This window comes from Neovison vison, chromosome 12 (genome assembly GCF_020171115.1).
Source record: "Neovison vison isolate M4711 chromosome 12, ASM_NN_V1, whole genome shotgun sequence".
Lineage (NCBI taxonomy): Eukaryota > Metazoa > Chordata > Mammalia > Carnivora > Mustelidae > Neogale > Neogale vison.
In genome coordinates, this window is record NC_058102.1 from 128,138,892 (window position 1) to 128,161,392 (window position 22,501).

The following is a 22,501-nucleotide window of genomic DNA, read 5'->3' on the forward strand; positions in this document are numbered from 1 at the left end:
ACTAACAAGTATGGTTTTAAAATTCTTTTCAATTTCTAGAATGGTATTTAAAGCAACGCATATGATTTATTCAAGACACTAAAGGTTTTCATCAAATAGCCATCAAGATCATAGAAGTTTCTTCCTTCTGTGGAGTCAATCAGCGCCTCTTTACCAGGACCCAGCATAGTACACATTTCAAAGGGGACCCTAAATTTCAAAGTAACCAAAAAGTCATGAATACTACTCGTTCCCTTTCTCATCGGGAAAACAAAACAAAACACAACACTGGGAGTGTTTCCATTTTAGGGTTTTGGGTTTTTTTTTTTTTTTTTCAGCTATGCTTTAATGTCCTTGAAACATATCAAAACATCATCCAAACAAAAATGGAAGAATTTCTTTAAAAGCCTTCCACCGTAGACTTGTATTTTAGAAAATAATTATGCTATATATATTTATAGATGCAGTTCTAGTTTTTAAGATCTAAGTTCGTTGTATACCTGAAACTAATACCATGTTATAGGTCGATTATACCTCCATTAAAAAAAAAAAAAGAATGAGCAGAAAAAAAAAATTAACTTGGCCATTTTGTGCATTCACCAAATACTTGGTGAGCATTAATTTTAAGGGCTGGAGAGAGATTGGTGAACAAAAGAGCCAATAACTCCACTCTTGTAAGGCTTCTATTCTAGCAAAGCAGATACAGATGAGCAAATAAAAAAGAAATATATAATATCTCCAGGAGCGCCAAGTGCTAATGGAAGGAAAGAAGGAAGGTAAAGAGACAGACAGGAAAGGAGTGGGCACTGCTTTATCTCTGGTCTTTAGAGAAGGTCTCTCTGATAAAGTGACATCTGAGCAGAATCGTGGAAAAAAGTGGGACTAGGCAAAAGCAAATACAGGGATGAGAAGGAGTGTTCCAGGCAGGGAAGCACTTTATGTCTAAAGGCCCAGAATGGGAGCTTGTTTGGAAGGTCTGAGTAAAGCAGGGAGACAGGACGCTGGGGGTGGACAGAAAATGGAAGGAAATGAGCTTGGACTAGCCTCCAGGGCCCAGCGCAGGTGAGGGCCTTGTAGGTGACGGTAAGGGTCTGGGCTATATTCAGAATGAAATGGTAGTGGAAGAAAGACGTGGTCTGACTTGTGTTTCAGAACGCTCCTTCCGGCTGCCAAGTGGCGAACATGGGGCTGGTAGTGGGGGAGGCCAGAGCAGAAGCGGGAAACCATTTGGAGGCTACTAGGATGATTCAAGGCAGACGGGTCCTGCGCACTTGGATTCTGCGTGCACTTTTCCAGGTAGAACTGACAAGATTTGCTGATGGGTTGGAGGCTGGTGTGAGTCAAGGACAGGGACCCAGGACGACTCCACGGGGTTGGATCTCAGGATCTGGACAGCTGCGGCTGCCACTTAGCAAACTGGGAACCTGAGAAAGAGCAGGTTCCTGGGGAGGGTGGGGAGGCGGGGAGTGAGGATATTTTTTTGAACATACTAGGTTTGCTACATCACTAATTACCTGAATACAGACATAATGTGCCAATCGATAGAATGTGCCTGCTTCCCTTAAAATAAATGGAACTGGGTGTCTATTTCCATGTAGTCCGGACTCTTCTTGAATTGATGCAGATATCTTACGGTACTACCATCACTTGGATGTGCTTTAGAACACTTACTGACACATCTTGACTTTTGCTTCATACCTCAATAACTATTTTCCAAAATAGGGAATGTCACTACGAGCAGAGCGTCTTGGCCCTACAACAGAGGGATGAGCATGAAAGGCATCTTTTTTTTTTTTTTTTTAAGATTTTATTTATTTATTTGACAGAGAGAGATCACGAGTAGGCAGAGAGGCAGGCAGAGAGAGAGAGGAGGAAGCAGGCTCCCTGCTGAGCAGAGAATCCGATGCGGGACTCGATCCCAGGACCTTGAGATCCTGACCTGAGCCGAAGGCAGCGGCTTAACCCACTGAGCCACCCAGGCGCCCCATGAAAGGCATCTTTAAAGGTATCTTATAAGACATTATTTAAGCTCCTGAGACACACCTTTCTGCCAGAAATCTCCTCCCCCAGCTCACTGCCCTCCCACGGAGTCTGAAATTCCTCCATTTAAAAAAAAAAATGTAATTATTCCCTATTAACCATGGGTTACTCTTACATTCTGGCATAACTGTAAGAATATTTACATATACCATCTTTCAAGGGAGACATTTTCTCATTCAGCTGGGCATAGTATAGGGAGGGTCCCTTTGCCAGAAATAGTTAGAAAAAAAGAAGGCATGGCCGAGGAGGAGAAAGAATGGCTAATCGAACAACAGTGGGTTCTCACGGGGCAGCCCTGGAGGCAGAGAATGGAGAGTTCACAGCAGCACAGGGACTGGACCCATCAGGGGGAAGGGGTCTGAATTCTCCTTCTCCTTGCAGGTTCATCCCAGACCTCCCACAGCTGTGTGCCACGGAGCCCTCCCTCTGCAGTCTGCCTACTCGACCCCTCCGCTTGAACACCTCACTGACACACTGTCTCAGAGATCTGTTTGTTCTCTCAAAGACGTCCTTCTCCCAAAGCCCTCTTGGCCTAGTTAACATCATCGAGCATTGGTGTTTCTGCTCAAATCCTCCTTCCCTGGAAAGGCTTCGCTGACATCAAGGCCTGATGGAAGTCCCCCGTTACACATCTTGTAGCCGCCATGCTCTCCCCTCACAGCACTTGCTCTGTTCTTAATTATACAGGAGTTGGGTCAGTATCTGTTTAATGCCAGGGCCCCCCCACCAAACTCGAACCCCTTAGACCAGAGGCGCATCTCTTTTGTTTGCTGCTATATGCATCGCCAGATCCTGGCTCTGGGCTGGGGTACAAAGAACACTCGATAAACATTTGGCGAATAAATGAATGAGTGCTGTGCTGGGTGTACACAGACAAGGGGAAGGGTCACTGCTGAAGCAAAGCCTCCAAGGTACCTTGCATCAACTAAAATGCTGCACTGAGCTACGTTGACTAACTAAGATGGATCAGAATTTATTCTTGTATTTGCTTTGGGTGTTGTTCATATCATCAAGCATCAACAGTATCGTGCACCTCCAGAACCACAGAGGACATGGAAGGGAGAAATCAAGATCCCTAAATCCTAATCAAAAAACTCAAGAAGTTACTTGAACCCTTTGCTAGAGAGGCAGTTACAGAAAAGGGAGATCACCCATGTCTCTTATCTACAGGAGAGCAAAACTAACTGAAAAATTCTTCACTAGAATCGTAGAGAAAGGAGATCTTTAAAACTTTCTAGCAAGGTGGGATCTTAAAAAGAAGAAAAGAAGTAAACTCATAGAAACAGTAGAAAAGTGGCTGCCAGGGGCTGGGGGGTGGGGCAAAAGGGGGGGCAGCTGGAAAGGGTGCACACGTTGGGCTCTCAGACCAATAGACTCCAAGGGTCTAACGTACAGCGCGGTGACAATGGTTGACAACCCCGTACTGCCTAGTTGAAATCTGCTGGGAGAGTAGAACACGAATGTTCTCTCACACACAAATAAGAGAGAACTCTGTGAGGTGACGGATGGGCTAATTAACTAGACAGGGCAGGGGAGTGGGGGTGGGTGGGTCCCTTCACAAGTCCTCATAGGTCAGATCGTCCCAATGGACACATCAGATATCTTCCAACTTTGTATGTCAATTGTAAAGCTGAGACATTAAAAACCAAAAACCAAAACCAAAACAAAACAAAAAAAAAACTTTCTACCAAGCTAAGGCCTGCCTAAATGCGTAATTTAAGTAGTACGGGATGTAACTGATTTTAACCTTTATTCGGACGAATGGAAATAACCACCACAAAACTGCAGGAGTTTTCGTGGTCTCATCTGGTCTTCCATCACTTTACTTTCTCCCCAACTCCCCGCCCACCCCAAGCTCCCCAATGTTAAGTTGCTCAGCATCAAAATTGCCTGCCTCAGGGATTTATTCCCAGCGATATGACCTCTGCAGTTGAAAAGGAAATTCAGGATTCCAGTAGTTCTTGTGCCCTGCTGGCCCCTCACCCGCACACCCCACCATCCACAGCACCAAAATGTAGCCGCGCCACAGTCTTAAACATCTGATGTAAGACTTTTATCTTCAGGATTACTTTAACATCCAAAACAATTGCAATGAAAAGGTCTAGACCGAACCCACTAGCTTGGATGCAGAAACAGAAGAGAGGATGACTGTAGGAAATATAAGGAAGATAATTAACAATCAATAGCATTTTTCCACTTTAAAAAAAAAATCTCATATCTCAAGTATCACATCCAATTTGCTTTAGGCAAGATCTAGCTCTGTCTGCAAATACATATTGATATTGCAATGCATACAAATTCGGAGCAACCCCTCTTACTCACTCAAATATAACTATAAGATGGATTTTCCTTAATGGAAATCAGATAGGAGCTCCACAGAACTCCAGTGTCCACTCTGGCTGCATGTGTCCATCACATCCAACTGTGAAACAGACTCACGTAGCAGGTCCCAAGACCCTTCTGTCATTAAAGATCCATTGGCGGTGAAAATAGCGAAGCGAGACAGGAAAAACCAACATGCAGGAATGCAAATTAGTAGTTTAAAAGAAAAGGACTCGACTTTCTAAACAGAATGTAAAATTTGCAAATGCACCCGTGTTTGTGCAAAGGTAAAGAATGTAAGAATGTTAGAAGCACTCGGGACGTGTTTACAAAAATGCATTATTGTTCTCTGAGACTCATTCATGTTTGCTACCTCCTTCATCCGACGGTCTGGTTACCTCGCTGCAGCATGAAAAGCTAGGGTAAATCTCAGATATTTCCGACTTGTCATCTCCCAGACCTGTACCAAAAGTACTGCTCGAGTGAGACCGAGAACAGAGTCTCCTGTAGTGATTCGCCTTTTCTATATTGGAGGGAAAATATTCAGGTTTGTGAGTTCAGTGACTTGAAGAACAAAAAAAAAAGCCACACACAAAAAAAAAAGAAGAAGAAGAAAAATTACTTAAAAGTTTAACAAGGAAGAAAAACAGTCTCTTACTAAATAAAAAACCCAAAGCTCAACTACAGTCGCCTACAACCAAATCTCCGCACACATTGTGTCAAATGTATAAATGTTGAACAATCATTTATACTCATTATAAGTCTAGATTTCCAAGGAGAAATGGGGGATGGGAAATTGACAAGAACTAAGAAACAAATGCAGCAAACTAAAATATTTCTATCAAACTTAACAACTGGTGAGACGTAATCGTTTTCAACAATCCCCAAGCATACAGCATTTGTTGCCTTTTCCTTATTTTCAGAAAGTTTAAGGGCAATTTGGCAGAGGAGGTGGATCAAACTGATTACAAAAGTATTAGAGTCCCTACTTTGCCTTGGGCTTTCAGTTTCATTAATGTCAGTAATTAAATGTGGAGTATAAATCAGGGGATAGAGTTAGACCCAATGGGTAGGATACATCTATTTATATTGTTTAAAATAATTGCATAACTGTCACAGCTTCAGTCTGTTAAACACTATCTAAGAGCTTGAAATGTTAGACCATGCTATCACTGGACCCAAATAGCCAAACCATTCAGGTTTTGCTTTTAATTGGAAACATGCGGTCTAAGTTAAAAGTCAAATAAACCTGCATATCTATACACTATAAATTTTGTGTTATACAAACACTCAGAGATACATTTTAAGGGTACCTAAAAGTCTATTTTATGTTAACATGTTCATGATGCTATTTAGAAAACCTCCCCACTGTTTTATATTCGGTTCTTAACATCTACCTTTAAAAGGTTGGAACAGTGTTTTCCATGAAACAAACTTCTGTCTCAGCACTTTAGTGTACTCCAAAGACTGCACTTGCAAGCCCCCAAAAACCTATAAAATCACATTCACTAATGAAAAGCAGACATCAGGAATCTCTGGACACCTTTCTAAGTGAATCTAGAGCAAATGAATCTAAAATATACTTAAAAAGCCCTTTTGCGAGTTTGCTTTCATAAATGATTAATGGTATTTGAAAACAGTTTCTCTGTTTGTTTTGTTTTTCAAATCCTCAGTTTTACAATTTACATCCACAGTCGGTACCACGAGCCTCTACCGCTCAGGGTAGCTTCACTCTCAGGACAAAACCACATAAACGGGGAGGAACTCAAAATGTAAGCAGTACCAGAAAGCATATGGAGACTTCTAGACTGAATATTGTCTTCCAGGGGATCAAGGTCGAAGATCGAGCCAGGATCTGTACGCCAAACTTTGAGGTCTTTTACCAAAAGGAAGAAATCAAAAAATCAAGAATGAATTTTAAAAAGTCAGCATCAGAGTCAAGCACATGTCTGGAAAAAGAAGCACGTCATCAGCAAACCGGTAATGAACAAACCCGTTGCACTTCAGAGGAGAACAAAGGGACAGTCACGTCCACAAGGCTTTAGTAAGAAAACTTGGTGAGCAAAGTTCACTTGCCTGGTTTATTCTTCATTGACCTGCCACCTGGAGCCCGCCACTCATCACCCGACACACCAACAACTCCCCGCACCCCCGGACCCCCAACAGGCTGAAAGAGGTAAAATGTTTGATTTACGCTCCTGAGCAAGGGCGCCTGAGTCATTCATGACTGAGAGGTTTTTGTCTGAGAAAACGTAGAGCAAAAACTTCTCTCCCTAAAACAAATGGTTTAAAATGTAGGTAAGTGGCCAGCCCAACTTTTACTGGGAGCCCGTGAGTGCAAGCTTAACCCTCACAAGGCACATTTATGGGAAAAGTGCAGTAGCGGACAGAACGACGAGGGATGGAAAGTCGAGCGAGGAGTGGCCTCCTGCTCTCAGAGGACGGGCCATGTGTTCACGGCCATGCTTAGCAACCAGACCGAGCAGGCCAGTCCTCTCTCCTATCTAAGTCAGAGGCAAAATCCAAATCTAATAACTTCCAGGTTCACCCGCGTCTCCAACTCATGGTGCTCAGGTCCTAAAATAATCTGCACAGCGCTGTACTCCCCAGCGGAGAGTGAAAAATCTAGCTACAGAGTAAAAACAATTAATGAACTAGAAGTAGAGCTCGGAGGTACGTGCGGCCACCACTGTCGGTCAACAACGTAACTCCCTTACGCGTCGCGCCATATTTAAGTAGGCACTACTCCTATCCCGTTTCCTAGAGGGGGAAACGAAGACAGAGAGATGGAGTTAGCCTGGCCACAGGTACGCACCTAGGAGAGAGCAGAGCCTCCAGCAAAGGTAGAAGCTGCACAAATTGGCTTAGTCTGAATTGCTCAGAAAATCTCCAAATCTGCGTTTCCCTGCCCGGCTCAGAAGTTTGTTTGTTGAATGTGCTTCATTTTGTGGCTTCATGAGAAAGTCCTCAATGGAAAACAGTCTCCCCCAGTAAGAAGAAGTAAAGTGACTTCCAGTAAGGGAATAATTTAACGACAAATATGTTGAAATTTAAAAAAATAAATAAATAATGATTTCTATCTCAAAGATAGTGAGTACTGAATTCTGAGAGCTTGAAGACTAGACAATCTCCCAGTTTCTAACAAGAACTTCGCCATCACTCAGGCCCTGATCTAAGGCAGAGGACCTCGGTGTAAGCTGTGCAGACTCTCAGCATCTCTCTCCACCCTTGAGGGACAAATCGGAGTCTCTGTTCTCACCATCCCTTGTGAGATGTTAAACCAAGGCAATGAAATTAACACCATGTTACTTTCAATGAAAACATCTCAGCACATCCATCCAAATCACGGTGATCCTTCTACAAAATCACTTTTGGAAGATGTGGAAGAGCTGTCAGTAGTGTGCAAACGTGTGTGGAATCCCTCTGTGAGAAGGACTTTCACACTCACTAAATCATTCAAGGAACTTAGTGTCCTGATCTTAGTATTGTTGCTTTACGTTAAGACAGTCTCCAGTCAGATACACACTTCCTTCGCCCAGCCCACCTCTAAATGGCCTTTCACTAGTTCCAAAAAAATAAGCTCTTCCCTGTGAAGAAGCACTCACCTAACACTCAGATTACTGACGAGCATGTGGAGTGGTTCCCAAAAATATTACCTGAGCTTTAGGACTGGTCTAGCTATGAAAATTCAGATGACAGTATTTTGGAAGTATGGGCCATTGATAGGTACTGAAAAGTCAATAACTGTCTTTCTAGCCCTTCCTTATACTCTGGGGTGGTCCCTGCTATCTCAGCCACCATTCAAGACTACATTCCTAAGATGTCCCCAGATGGACGAGAAGAACATTGAGGAGAGAAACTTCCTTCGTCTCAGATTTATGGCATTTGTAGACAGCTCCTGATTATCCCCATTCAGAGAAAATATTCAAAAAAAATAAGCTACTCATATTATGGAATACTATCAGAATCTCTCTAGCACTTTTATTTGTGGTAAAAGAACCAAAATGGGATTTTTTCTGTTATTTGTGTCCCCCATGTAGACAATGTCTACAGTACAATGCATTGATCAAGCACATAAGCGAAAGGAAAACAAAATAATTTTCAACCATTGCTATCACTCATGTCTTGTATTTGAGCTTAAATACAATTACACTCTTAAGGCCAGAAAGTTATTAAAGACAGAGAAGGTCCAATAACAGAACGGATTGGCACTGATAACCTGGCAAGTACCACGGATCCCATTCAACATAGCACCAACAATAACACTTAGCCCCTGGCTTGTGCTTAGATGGGCACCACATCAAACATTTGAGGAGTCGTCTAGTGAATAAGTAGGTTGATTCGAAAGCTAGGCCAAGGACAATCTTTTCACTGTGTGGACCTGCCAAGGAGGACCATCAGCTTACCGACAATGATCCCAGGTCTCCTGTCCATCTCCACGATGTGAGGATGGACACCTTTGTAGGCCGCATCGCTGACCACTTGGGTGTTCTTCCTTACTCGCTCCGTCACGGGGTCATCCACAACAGGAGTAAAGCCCCTTCCCTTTGTCTTTTCAAAGTCTTCATGATACTTTACCTGAAAAAAAGGAGAACAGCATGAACTCAATCTGAAATTTCCTGGTTGTTACATACCTCACAACATGTTGATACGGCAGCTGCCTCTAGATCATTCTCCACATTTACGTATCTAGAATCAACTGCATCTAGATTCAGTTGCATCTAGATTGTTTCCCATATATATGAATCTTTTTCAATTATTCCGAAAATAGTGTCTGAAATGTCAGCTTCCTTGCATCAGGAATCAACTGCTGATATTTTCACAGTTTTCCATCATTATGGTTAGCAGCTCTTTTAAATTTATATATAAACCAGTACAGTATATCAGTGAGAAGGCTTAAAAGATACATCTATATTTTAATCCTGGTGATTTCCTAAAATGTACTAACTTAGGTACAAATTAATTTTCTATCTTTGAACCTTTAACAGGTATTAAAATGACATGTTATTTCCACACAATTATCCAAGAAAACATTATTATTTAAATTTAGATTGAGAGTCAAAAATAATGATACATATAATTTTTGTATATTATCGCAAAAATGGATATACGTACAAAACACACTTTTTTCATGTTCTGAAATTGGACCTGTAAATTTTACTATAGACCACTGAATTGTACACTTTAAATGAATAAACCTTATCGTGTATAAATTGTACTTCATGAAACTGCTTTTAAAAACATACACATTTTTTATATTCTTTGCAACATGTAAACATACCAAGCTCTGTCGTAAAATTACTTGAAAAGAAGTCCAAGCAAATGTTTTTCATAAAATGCATTCATAGTAGTTGTGTTAGAAATAAAAACACACCCAAAATATCACTGAGAAAAATTACTTTATTAGGACTAAAGATGTCCATTACATTTCAGTGTGATTAGAAAGTCCCCTCAAATGGATGGCCCCATCCACACGTTGCTTTGCATTCATGCTTTGTTAGTTATCCAGATTAATGGTGAACGACGCCGTCAGTGCACTGGGTGGGGCCATTCCTTAGTATGTTTTAGTCATGAGAAGAAGGAGATGGTTGTACCCTACCATTGAAATATGATTTTGTGCTTCTTTGACATATCTCAGACCAGGTGTATCTAAAATCAGACTTGGTCTACCTTTCATCTGTTTATGGTCCTGGGTATATTTTACCTGCAAAGTAAATAGTAGAATGTACTTAACAAGAAGACAATTTTAAGAGAAAACATTACATAACTTTTCAGACTTTACAAATGAGTGAAACACATAGAACATATTCCCAATTCTTTCCCAGGGAAGTTGTTCAGTGAATTACCTGTCATTCTGGGGTAACAATCTAAAATTTTACTCTCAAAATTCACCTTGAAAAGCTACAGCGAAGACAACCTAAGTCTCTCTATGAATCAAGAATGGTGTGTGAATGACCGATATCCACTAACAATGTAGTCAGGAAAAGTGCTTATCACACTTCCATTAAACAGGAAAAACCCAAACCAAATGAAACCTAAATGTGTTGTCCTGTTTCTAGGATTTCCCCATTTTCCATGTATACCAAACCCAAGCATCCCTCTATTTCCTTTTCTTTTTTTTTTCCCACTGTAAAGGATAAGAAAAACAAGGAGTATCAAAATCGAATTTCCTGGGGCGCCTGGGTGGCTCAGTGGGTTAAAGCCTCTGCCTTCGGCTCAGGTCATGATCTCAGGGTCCTGGGATCGAGCCCCGCATCGGGCTCTCTGCTCTGCAGGGAGCCTGCTTCCTCCCCTCTCTCTCTGTCTACCTCTCTGCCTACTTGTGATCTCTCTCTCTGTCAAATAAATAAATAAAATCTTTAAAAAAAAAATAAATAAATCGAATTTCCTTCTAAGCAGCCACAGCTTAAAGGTAATTTATGTCAAATACAGTCAGCATCTCTGGGCAGAAATGCCACTGGAGAGCCATGAACTGTAAAACCTAAATGCTGATTCCCAGGCATAAGCAAGCTCTTCTTGACACCCGGCAGGCAGAACACTGCTGTTTATGAAGCTGTTTACGCATGCCATTAGGATAGCAATCACCAAGATCTTGGGCACCCGTGTGTAATTCGGAGCAAAAGCCCCACTACTTACTAAGAGAAAGCATCCTGTTCAAATAAAAACTTTAATGAGTTTTTTAATTTAATTAACTGAATTCTATATTCAGTGCATTGAAAGATTTTTTCCCTCTACGCCCTTACTCTGGTGTAAAGAGTCATTCCTGATTTTGTTTTGCTGAGAACATTTAACAATCCACAGCCAGTGGAGTACATCTGCAAAGTGACACTCCCATAACTTGCGCATCAAAGACGTCACCACTTTCAAAGACACTGGCTCACATAACCTGAATCACTGTTTAAATGAGCATGAGAGAGTCTGAAACTAAGCTTTGAACTAAGCTTTGAAGGTAACCATTGGTCACATCTGGAAAGAGCAATGAAGGGTTGCGGGATAATGTCAAGTTTTGCAATGGAAATCATTGGAAATAACACATGTACTTACTGCGTGTATCACAAATGTTGCTTGAAAATACTTTTTATTTTCACAAAAGAAAAAAAAAAAAAAAGACAAACAGGACTGCAAATAAATAATAACAGACGCATCCTTTGTAATAGACCAAAACTGATAAAACCACTTGCCGAACTGATATTTTCTTGGTTCTTCTTCACTCTTTCCATTTCAGGAGTTATGCTTAAAGCTGTAGCTCTTCCCAGTTGACCTTTATAATGAACCTGCCATTTCAGAGAATAAAAAATAAGGGGACTGTGAATCAATTCGAATAAATAAGCATCTCACAGTAGCTATCTTAAGGAGCTAGCCAAGAAAGGGAACTACGAAAAAAGGAGAATGCCATCTAGAGGGCTAACCATATTTAAAATGCTTGCATTTTAAATCAATCTATTTTCATTCCTCCCATAGCATGAATCCCTGGGAATGAAGTCACTCACATATATGAGCATACCGTCAGTAAAGCTGTCAGAAGCACTGTATCACAAAGGAAGAGGAGAAATGTCTTCATGGATATTCCTTAAAGGTGTTCCTACCCATACACTATTACAGTTTGTCAGTAATTAACTGCATGTGGCAGAACTTTTGAAAAGATGCCTAAGTAGGCGACCGACGTCACCCATAAACAGGCCGGCGTGCTTCCACGGCTGCATTCTTCCTTCTCAGTAACATGTTCCTTTCTGAGACTAATGGAGTTATGTCAACTGTGATTTTACATAGATCGGGAAAAGATGAGCATCTACTTCTCCAAAACACAGTTGTGAGGAGAAGTGCCAAACAGTGACCTGCCTTTGTTTTATAAGTTCATAAAACTTTAAAGGTTTGAAGAAGAAAAGATTTCTTTGAACCTAATAGGTTTCCAGATTTCCTCTTCCAGAGAACCCAATCTATATGTTAATGGCCTTAATGACCTCGAGAAAGGGTTCTCTCAGTGACCTACAGCCATGGATTACATAAACAGAGGGGGGTTAACACTCTAGAAAACAGCATGGAGGTTCCTCAAAAAGTTGGAAATAGAGCTACCTTATGACCCAGCAATTGCACTACTGGGTATTTACCCTAAAGATACAAACCCAGTGATCCGAAGGGGTACGTGCACCCGAATGTTTATAGCAGCAATTTCCACAATAGCCAAATAATGGAAAGAACATAGATGTCCATCAACAGATGAATGGATAATGAAGATATGGTACATATATACAATGGAATACTATGCAGCCACCAAAAGAAATGAAATCTTGCCATTCGTGACGACGTGGATGGAATTAGAGGGTATTATGCTGAGCGAAATAAGTCAATCAGAGAAAGACAGCTATCATATGATCTCCCCGATATGAGGAAGTGGAGATGCAACGTGGCGGGTTTGGGGGTAGGAAGGGAGGGAGACAAACCATAAGAGACTCTTAATCTCACCAAACAAACTGAGGGTTGCCAGGAGGAGGGGGGTAGGGAGGGGATGGTGGGATTATGGACATTGGGGAGGGTATAGGCTATGGTGAGTGCTGTGAAGTGTGTAAACCTGGTGATTCACAGACCTGTCGCCCTGGGGCTAATAATACATTATATGTTTATAAAAAAATTTAAAAATTAAAAAAAAAATAGAAGGGGGTTAAGAACACGCCAAGGGTTGGTGCCTGAGTAAAAACTGAGAGCTCCCATGGGCCCATCCCTTGTGATCTCTTCAGGCATGCACACTTTATAATTTCCCCCAAGACGCTGTCCAAAAATAAAACGACAGTAGCTGGGAGTGGGCGATGGAACTGAACAGGCTAGTGAACAAGAGCACATACTAGTAGGAAAAGCAGTGGGAAAGCTTATCTGAAGGGCCAAGATGCTAGAAGCCACTGCTGCATCCCTTCGGGGAAACACAGCAGCTGTCAGCATGCAGACAAGATGAGAGGGGACACACAGTCATTGAGAGACCAAAATCGTACTGGCGGTCACTGGGAAATCTAGAGGACGGAACGCCTGTCTGTACCCACCCCACCGCAGACCCTACAACCTTTCAAGTAAACTGGCAGGCAATGGAGAGCAGAACAGCCAACTCAAGGTTATGAAAATGTTATCAACGTGATCCCTTCGACAACATGTCCATAATACGTTTGCTATCATGAGAAAGAAAGCTACTAAGGTCACACATTGCTGATGTTCTTCTGATTTTCTTTAACTCTCTTCAACTCTGGTGGATCAGAAATGGCCGTTGCCTGTTTAGTTTCTCCTTTGTATTTCACCTGCAGAGGATAAGCGAGAGTTTCAACAGATGGTAGAATGGTCTCCCCCACACAATGCAGAGGAACAACCTCAAAATTGACCCTTTCTGTACACGTTTTCCCCCACTGTAGTTAAGCGCCCACCCTTCAGTTCGTATCTACACCTGGATCCTGATTCTTCAGATTTTTCAATAAATACTTTGCTGTTGAATACCAAAGCTCACTGCCAATTCCGTTAACTGAAAACCATGGAAACATAAGGGAGACACAGGGAATGAGGTCATTGCAAGAGAATCACAGTGAGGGAGCCAAACGGCGGCCATTTACTCTCCTTCTGACCTGAGGCTTTCAAAAGAAGATGAAGACCCCTTGTTCCTACCACATTCCAAGGGTATTATACGAATAAAGCAGTGTTCAGCCTGATTTTTTCCTCCACCTGGAAGAATACACTCAAATTTTAAAGTCTTTCAAAATTCCCTTTAGGGGAAGTAGAAGGCTATTGTTTATTTTGGTAAAATTTCCATGAAAGGGTCCCCAAAATGGGAAAAATACCCAGTAGGGGGTACTTTGAAAGGGATTTCTGAATTGAGGAAGGCCTGGATTCAAATCCCATCTCTGTCCTTCAAACTATGGGTCCCGGGCATGTCCTCTGACCTCCCCAAGACTCAGTTTTCGGCACCTACAAACCAGAGAAATAACTTGTGGCAACCTCACGGGTTCACATAAAGCAGTTCACACAGGAGCCCTGTTAGAGGTTTCTCCTGACTGTTAACCCTCACTGATTTATTAGCAACACATTACTGACTGACTAAAGTTTTTCATTTTATTTAGAGTTTTCCTGCTCTGACATTATGCCTTTGAATCCCAGCCCAGCTGGCTCTTCATTTTGCTCTATTCCAACAAGTTTTGTTTTGTTTTTTCTCAGACTGACAACAGATCTGCTTCTCTCCAGATCCTTCCCTGAAACTAGAGATTTACCTACTCAACTATGAAGTCCATGAGGACAGGAACTAGGTCTTACCCATCTTTGTGTACAACAGAATACAGACTGGGGGGCTTACTGAAGACTTCTTGACTAAACAAGCACAGCTAAATCACAGCAAGACAGTCCTGCACTTCCGGGATCACAGGAAAGAACCAAAGTTCATGCCCTCAAGCACATGACCATGAAAAGGAGCATCCAGTCCCGTGAAGGACTTGAGGTTTTCAGAGAGCAGCGTGAAGGAGAAAAATTCGTAACACGTGACAATAGAGAACACAGAACCACTTGCCGTACTCAGCTCCTTCTGGTTTCTCCTCACCCTCTCCATCTCCGGTGTGACGCTCACTGGCGTGGCCTTGGGGCATTGCTGTTTGTACTGGAGCTGTGGGACAAGGTCCAAGACTGCGTGGAGTTAGGCAAGGAGGTGTGCACCCACCGTCCAGAACAGACTAAAAGGAATGCCCCATGGCTACAGGGCGTTAAGTTAATTAAAATCTTCATTAGGATTGTAAAGTGAAATAGGCATTCCTAACAGACGTCTCTAACACACTCATCCCAGACTCCTAGCTCCTTCTGGTCCGAATGTTTTAAACTTCCATATTTCCACCACATTTTGGTGGTGCTTCTTTGGAATTGTCTTATGTATTGGTGGTTTGAGTTTGGCCATTATTGGTCATAAGAAATTACCCCTTCTGTGAATTCATTTCTTCATAGCACTAAAGCAACACTATCAAACCACCATTTTATATTTAACAATAAAAAGTGTATATTCTGGGGGCGCCTGGGTGGCTCAGTGGGTTAAGCCGCTGCCTTCGGCTCAGGTCATGATCCCAGGGTCCTGGGATCGAGCCCCGCATCGGGCTCTCTGCTCAGCCGGGAGCCTGCTTCCTTCTCTCTCTCTCTCTGCCTGCTTGTGATCTCTCTCTATCAAATAAATAAAAGATCTAAAAAAAAAAAAAATTAAAAAAAAAAGTGTATATTCTGGGGTGCCTGGGTGGCTCAGTGGGTTAAAGCCTCTGCCTTTGGCTCAGGTCATGATCCCAGGGTCCTGGGATCGAGCCCCGCATCGGGCTCTCTGCTCATCGGGGAGCCTGCTTCCTCCTCTCTCTCTGCCTGCCTCTCTGCCTACTTGTGATCTCTGTCAAATAAATAAATAACATCTTTATTTTAAAAAGTGTATATTCTTGTCATCAGCGAGGAGGGCTGCCCCCGTCCCACACGTGCACCTCTGTGACAGACTGTCACTAGGGAAACACACCCCGAACCTCAACATTTCACTTCTCTACCAAGTGCCCACAATGGCAGGCCTGCGCTTGGACTGGCATTATGGAAATCTGCCTGACCTACTGCCTAGGACGTGCTCTTTCTTGGCTGGGAGGATCAGATCCTGACATTTGTGGTCAGTTTTCCAGCAACCCCTTGACACCCCCGGGAAATAAATGAGCATCCAGCACAAAGAAACGGAACAGCATGTCCGTCAAACGAATTTTTGACAGCCAAAAAGTAAAACTGAAGGTGAAAATCCTATTATGAGGAACTCCACAGGGATGGTCTTAATGATTTTCTGGAATTTAAATTTAGTGGAAGAGAATTTTTTTTTTCTTGCGAGACATCACAGGACCTGCGGGGCCTGCGGATAAAAATGGACTTGAGCTGCACCCCTCAGCCGCGAACGTGACAGTGAAGAGAAGCTTGATCAGCCGGGAAATAAAGGACAACGGGTCAGGCCCCTTCTGGGGGACTGCTTTCCTCAGGGGGCGCCTTTCTTTGTGCCGGGAGATGTGGTTGAGAATTTAGGCAGATTCTGTATCTGGGATAATGAATTGTCTCAGTTGAAGAGAAAAGGTCCAGTGTCAGCTCTACTGATGGCCAGGATGCAAGGAAAGATTACTCCAGGGAGAGCGCGCAGGGGGAAAATGCTGCTGACTGGCGTGATGGAGGTGGAGAAACTGTTGTAGCCACTCGGCAGTGGATGTAAGTCTGGGGACGTAAATCTGACACTGGGGAACACTTCGCGTCTTATTTTCATTCATTCATTCACAGAGAGGCTAAGCGCTCTCCATGCACGATCTCACATAGTACCCTCGTGCCAGCTTCATAGATAAGGAAGTTAAGGCTGGAAGAGGTGAGGGTTTGGAAAGGGTTTACAGCGAGTAAAGGCTGGAGCTGGGATCCAGCCCGCAGACCAGGGTCCCCGTATTTCCTGCGACTCCAGTATGGTGCCAGTTTCTACCACGTGCACAGCCCTTCCTGTATGCCAGGCTGGCTCTCAAGCATGCTCACCAATATTAGTCTTTCATTAAATTAACTCACTACTATTTGCAAATAAAGTTATTTTAAGGGGGTGTTAGATCTCTCTGACACATTGAAAACTACTACCCTTTCTTTTAGAAAAAGGGACACATTAAGACATTATAATCCCTAAGCCAAGACCTGCTTGTGGGAGGAGCACCTGTCAGTTACACGTGAACCGCACTTTGGGAAACACCAGGACTCCCGACTCGCCTCCTTAGGGCCGGAATTACTTTTCTCTGCACCAGCAGGTCCCTGCCACCTTCTACCCTATGCACTCATCACACTAAACCTTCCCCTCCTTGACCGGCATGTAGAACCTGTACAGATGCGTTCTGCTTGGCCAGGAAGGCGCTTCCTCACGAAATCCACCCCAACTTTTATTAACCCTTCAAGATCTAACTCAAATGTCACACTTTCCCGGAGGGTCTTCCCCTCTCTGCCACGAACATTGCCTTCCTCCTCTGCATTTCCACAGCACTTCGCAAAAGGAAACATTATTTATCATTAAATGAGTCACCACGTGTAATGTACTCCACAAGCATAGCAAACAGTCAGTCAATATTAACTATTGTGATAGCTCTTCATGCACAGTGGGTGTTTATTCCCATGCCTGTTTCTCCTAGAGGCCTGGAGAAGTCACACTCAGCTTTGAATTTCCCCAGAACAAGAACAGAGCGGGCATTCAAGTAACATGTCCTTCGATGCATAAATGCACACAGGCGGGGCCATGCCAGCCCAGCCTGAAGACAGGGGGCATCTAGCTCCATCTTTTAGCAACTGGGCCTCCTGCAACAGTGTGCATTGTCCTGGGGCTTTGCTCGTACAAGTGCTCGCCCTCCCTGCCTACTGCCATTCAAAGAAATAGAAAACGGTACTCAAAGAAATATGATCACACATTGCTGATGTTCTTCTGGTTTTCTTTAGCTCTCTTTAGCTCTGGAGGATCGGAAATGGCCGTTGCCTGATGCATCTCTTCTTTATATTTTACCTGCAGTATGTATTTAAGAAATAAGGTGGTAAATTATTAAAAACAAAACAAACAACAGAAGAAAACAATGTGGGTTTTCTTCAATGCAAGGCTTAAAAGATAGGTAAGACTCCTGCATTTGTAACTATTACACAGCTGAATTTTTAAACTCTCAACAGTAATTTTCCTTCGGTGGGAACAGAAATTTTTATTTTATTTTATGGGTGCTTTTTTTTATCCAAATGTGCCAATGAACTCATATCTATTCACTTAGCCATCACCATAGGAATTATTTCATTAAAATAAGCAAATGTTGCTTATGAAAATAAATTTTATCATTAGGCAGATACACAGAAAACCTTGGAAATCCTCCCAAGGAATATAATAACTTGTAAGTTTCTAGCCAAAAAGCAGTTTCTACTCATTAACGTGTGAATTTAAATGTATCATGGATTTAAAGACAAAAGCCAAACTGCATTTGCTACAGAGCCTTGGGAAGACTGCTTATTTAGGTGAGAGCATGCAAATATTCTGGAATAAGGAAAAAAATAAAGTGGCCAGAACAAAAGAAGAGAAAGTGGAAGGTGGGGGGAAATGTACAAAAAAGCAGAGGCCAAGACCCCTATTGAAGGGCCTGTGGCAGAAAGTGGGGATGTGTCTTCTACCCACAGAATCATGTTCTACAAATCCAGCCTATATCCTGGTACCCACTTTATTCAAAAGCTCTTCCCTCAAATCTATTTAGAGGAAGATCAACCAGACAAAAATGGTCATGTCAGCACACGGTTATGCATGAGATGAGAAACAGCTCTTTGAATTTATGAAATGATTAGTAATACTATCATATCAAGTGGTATTTTAATAAGTCTAAGATTCATGGAATATTAGATTCAAGAAAAAGGACACACATAAATATTTATATGTAGCAAATGCAGGCAAAAATGAAGAGGCCCATGTTGAAATTTAGCAAAGACTTAAATCTACGCAAACCATGTTTTAGAAATCACTCGGAAGGGGCGCCTGGGTGGCTCAGTGAGTTAAAGCCTCTGCCTTCGGCTCAGGTCATATCCTGGGATCAAGCCCCGCATCAGGCTCTCTGTTCAGCAGGGAGCCTGCTCCCCCCCACCCCCGCTCTCTCTCTGCCTGCCTCTTTGACTACCTGTGATCTCTATCAAATAAATAAATAAAATCATAAAAAAAAAAAAAAAAGGAAATCACTCGGTAATGTTTAAATGATTCAGGCTGAAATCCACGCTGACGGTGGCAAAGAAATGGTAACCTACATGTCTATGTCCTAGGAGCCTTAGATTTAATATGAGTAACAATGGCAATATAAGTCCAGATCCGAAACAGTTAAATCGAGAATACACTGTGAAAGACCACCTCTAAATAAAGATTCAAAAATAGTTCTTAACGGGGAAAGCTAATAGCTAAAACGCTTGTACAGGGGAGGTGGAAAATGTCGAGATCTTTAAATGTTAGAGAATCATATCTTGGTTTGACAGATCTGGCTAATCTTGAAAGGGCAACTTTCCATTTGAATACTAAGCAGGAGTTTATGGCCCCAACCTCATAGAGATACAGAACTATGCATTTATTGTTTGCTAGGAGAGGCAGCGGAACGCTGGAAAAAGAAATGATCTACCATACTACTTTGCGTGATTTTCCTCGGGTGAGAAGCTAAACGTGATTAAAGATGAACATTTGTGTTTTTCATATGACTTTAAACTAATCAAAATGGCACAGTCATCTTCCTATAGGCGATGGAATTGCATACTATAGAACATTTATAACATAGTATTTCAGTACACTGATGGGTACAATTCAAATATTATCATTTGGAAGTGAAGGAAACAAACATAGCATTCTTTTCTGCCAAACGAACTTCCCCAGCGGACCCCAGCATGGCCGGACACAAGGCTCTCGCCACAGTGGATCAGAACACATTTGCAGGACCTCACCGTAAGCTCCTTCTCCTCACGCTTTCTTCAAGAGAAAGCTTTGTTCGTTCATGCTACAGAAATTGTATTGCACTAGTATTCTGCAGATTTTTTTGAAGTGTGCTTTGTAACAGCATTACCTTGACTTTCCTACTCTTTCTCCACAAAAACCCATGTGCACTCATCTTCTAGAATGCCACCTAACTATCCTGACAGAGATGTCTAACCTGGGCTGCTCTACTTGAATTACTTAAAGGCTCTGCCTTCAAGAGGGAAGGTGAAGAGAAAGGAGAAGGGGATTTCAGGAGAGAACCTTTAAGACTTCCTCAACAAGGAACTAAATATAGGTGGTGCCTGTGTGGCTCAGTCAGTTAAGAATCCGACTCTTGATTTTGGCTCAGGTCATGATCTAAGGGTTGTGAGATCGAGCCTCATGTGGGCTCTTCACTGGACAAGGAGCCTGCTTAAGTTTCTTTCTCTCCCTCCCTAAAATAAAATAAAATAAAAATACTTTATGGCTACAAAATGCTAAAAAATAAAAGAAGAAAAATAAAAGAAAGAATGAGTGAATGAAATTAAATATACTACATATCCATGGAAGAATTCCTGTTGGTAAGGACAGCAAGTCTCCATTGTAAATGTCAAATACCGAATGAAAAAGTTTTCATCCATAATAGTAAGCACCTCCTCTAGCCTCCCCCTCCAAGCTCAAAGAGAGTTGGAGGGTAAGTTATTTTACAAATTATAGCAAAGGTGCATGTTTTTGCTTTGCTGAAAGCTGGAAGAAGTAGAACACAAACAGGGCCTCTGAAACCTTCTCTTAAGCCACCAAATAAATGTACTAAGGGCCTTTAATCGTTCTGTAGGGTAAAATTTCTTTCCTCCAAGTTGTGGAGAGGTACTGAAATTTATCTTTCCTCTGAAAAATTTAATGCAGTTAAAATTCTGTTCAAAAGATGAAATCTAATCCTAGATTTCATTACTGGACTATTAAAGTGATCTATCTCTCGTACACTATGATAGATCAAGATGAAACACTGCTTTAGGTTCAAGGGGAACAAGGCTACAGTTTTCCTTCTGAAAGTGAGACCTTTGATATTTGATGAAATAGCATTTTAACAAAGTGAAGACTAAAAGAAAAAGCAGCCAGTTTAGCAAAGAACTAAAAACATTTATCTAGCTTATGTTTGCTTTTGGAAAGGATAATTAATGTTGTAAAGCACTTTACTGAACTAATATTCTGCTGATTTTTCTTCACTCGTTCAGTCTCTGGAGTATCTTTTACTGCTGTGCCAGCTCCTATTTCTTTCTTATAAAATATCTTTATTATAAGAGAAGGAAAGAATAACTAGAAGCTTATTGGAATTTAGGTCCTAGATCAGGTTCTTATTAAAGGAAGACAATTTCTTAGGTTCTCAGGTAATGTGAATACAGCTTCTGATATAACGAGGTTATATCAATCAATTAAATAATCCATTATGAGAATAAATGTCCAATTTGGGTCTCACATTCCACAGCATTCCACAGGTAACCCCCAATACCTCGTGTGTGGTAATGACACGGCTGCAGATTACGTGGTCTAAGAATAGAAGTTGGCAAACTTGGGGCGCCTGGGTGGCTCAGTAGGCAAAGCCTCTGCCTTCGGCTCAGGTCATGGTCTCAGGGTCCTGGGATCAAGCCCCCCATCTGGCTCTCTGCTCAGCGGGGAGCCTGCTTCCCCTCCCCCACCGCCTACCTCTCTACTTGTGATCTCTGTCAAATAAATAAATAAAATCTTAAAAAAAAAAAAGTTGGCAAACTAGAGTTTCCTTCTTCAAATATAAACATATATCATATGTGCGGTTGAAAAAAAGCAAAGCACATATTAGAAAAGCTTACTAAGGGCGCCTGGGTGGCTCAGTGGGTTAAGCCGCTGCCTTCGGCTCAGGTCATGATCTCAGGGTCCTGGGATCGAGTCCCATATTGGGCTCTCTGCTCAGCGGGGAGCCTGCTTCCCTTCCTCTCTCTCTCTGCCTGCCTCTCTGCCTACTTGTGATATCTCTCTCTGTCAAATAAATAATAAGTAAATCTTTAAAAAAAAAGAAAGAAAGAAAGAAAGAAAAGCTTACTAAGCAGTTTCATTTAATTCAAAAATGGCATGAAATTTTGAGCAAGTGCTATTCTCCAAACACAAAGATGCCCTCATTCTCTTCACAGAAAATAGTGGCTTCATCATCAACATCAAAAGTTTATTCAGTCTATTTCCGTCTCTTCTACTTATTCGTTAACCTTCCCACATGGCTCTCCACTCCTACCAACAGTCTGGGCCTTTCTAAGACAAAGCAAAACGAAGAAACAAAATGTTTTACCGAATAGTAGAGTAAATATCAGAAAGGCAGATGAGGGGCGCCTGGGTGGCTCAGTGGGTTAAGCCGCTGCCTTCGGCTCAGGTCATGATCTCGGGGTCCTGGGATCGAGTCCCACATCGGGCTCTCTGCTCAGCAGGGAGCCTGCTTCCCTCTATCTCCCTCTCTGCCTGCCTCTCCATATGCTTGTGATCTCTCTCTGTCAAATAAATAAATAAAATCTTTAAAAAAAAAAAAAAAAGAAAGGCAGATGAGGACAAAACTATTGCCTCTGTTAAGATTTGGTAATTCAGTGAGCCCTAATGCGGGTTGGGAAAGTATGGCCTCAGAGATGTTTTCCCCCAAAGAAAAAATCTATAAAACATGGAATC

The 22,501-nt window shown here is 42.1% G+C and overlaps 1 protein-coding gene across 11 annotated transcripts in view; it reads right to left on the reverse strand.

Annotated features, from left to right (window-relative positions):
- The window catches only part of NEBL (nebulette), a 357,048-nt gene that overhangs the window by 23,888 nt on the left and 310,659 nt on the right, over positions 1-22,501 (reverse strand). For 8 of the 11 annotated variants that reach the window (XM_044228984.1, XM_044228981.1, XM_044228976.1 and 5 more), the window contains 6 exons: positions 17,774-17,866; positions 14,873-14,965; positions 13,530-13,622; positions 11,523-11,615; positions 9,941-10,045; positions 8,748-8,919 (listed from right to left, as the gene is read on the reverse strand). In XM_044228984.1, coding sequence (XP_044084919.1) covers positions 8,748-8,919; positions 9,941-10,045; positions 11,523-11,615; positions 13,530-13,622; positions 14,873-14,965; positions 17,774-17,866 — 649 coding nt within the window. The remainder of the gene's footprint in view (positions 1-8,747; positions 8,920-9,940; positions 10,046-11,522; positions 11,616-13,529; positions 13,623-14,872; positions 14,966-17,773; positions 17,867-22,501) is intronic. The other 3 variants (XM_044228977.1, XM_044228982.1, XM_044228985.1) reach the window with 3 other exon arrangements.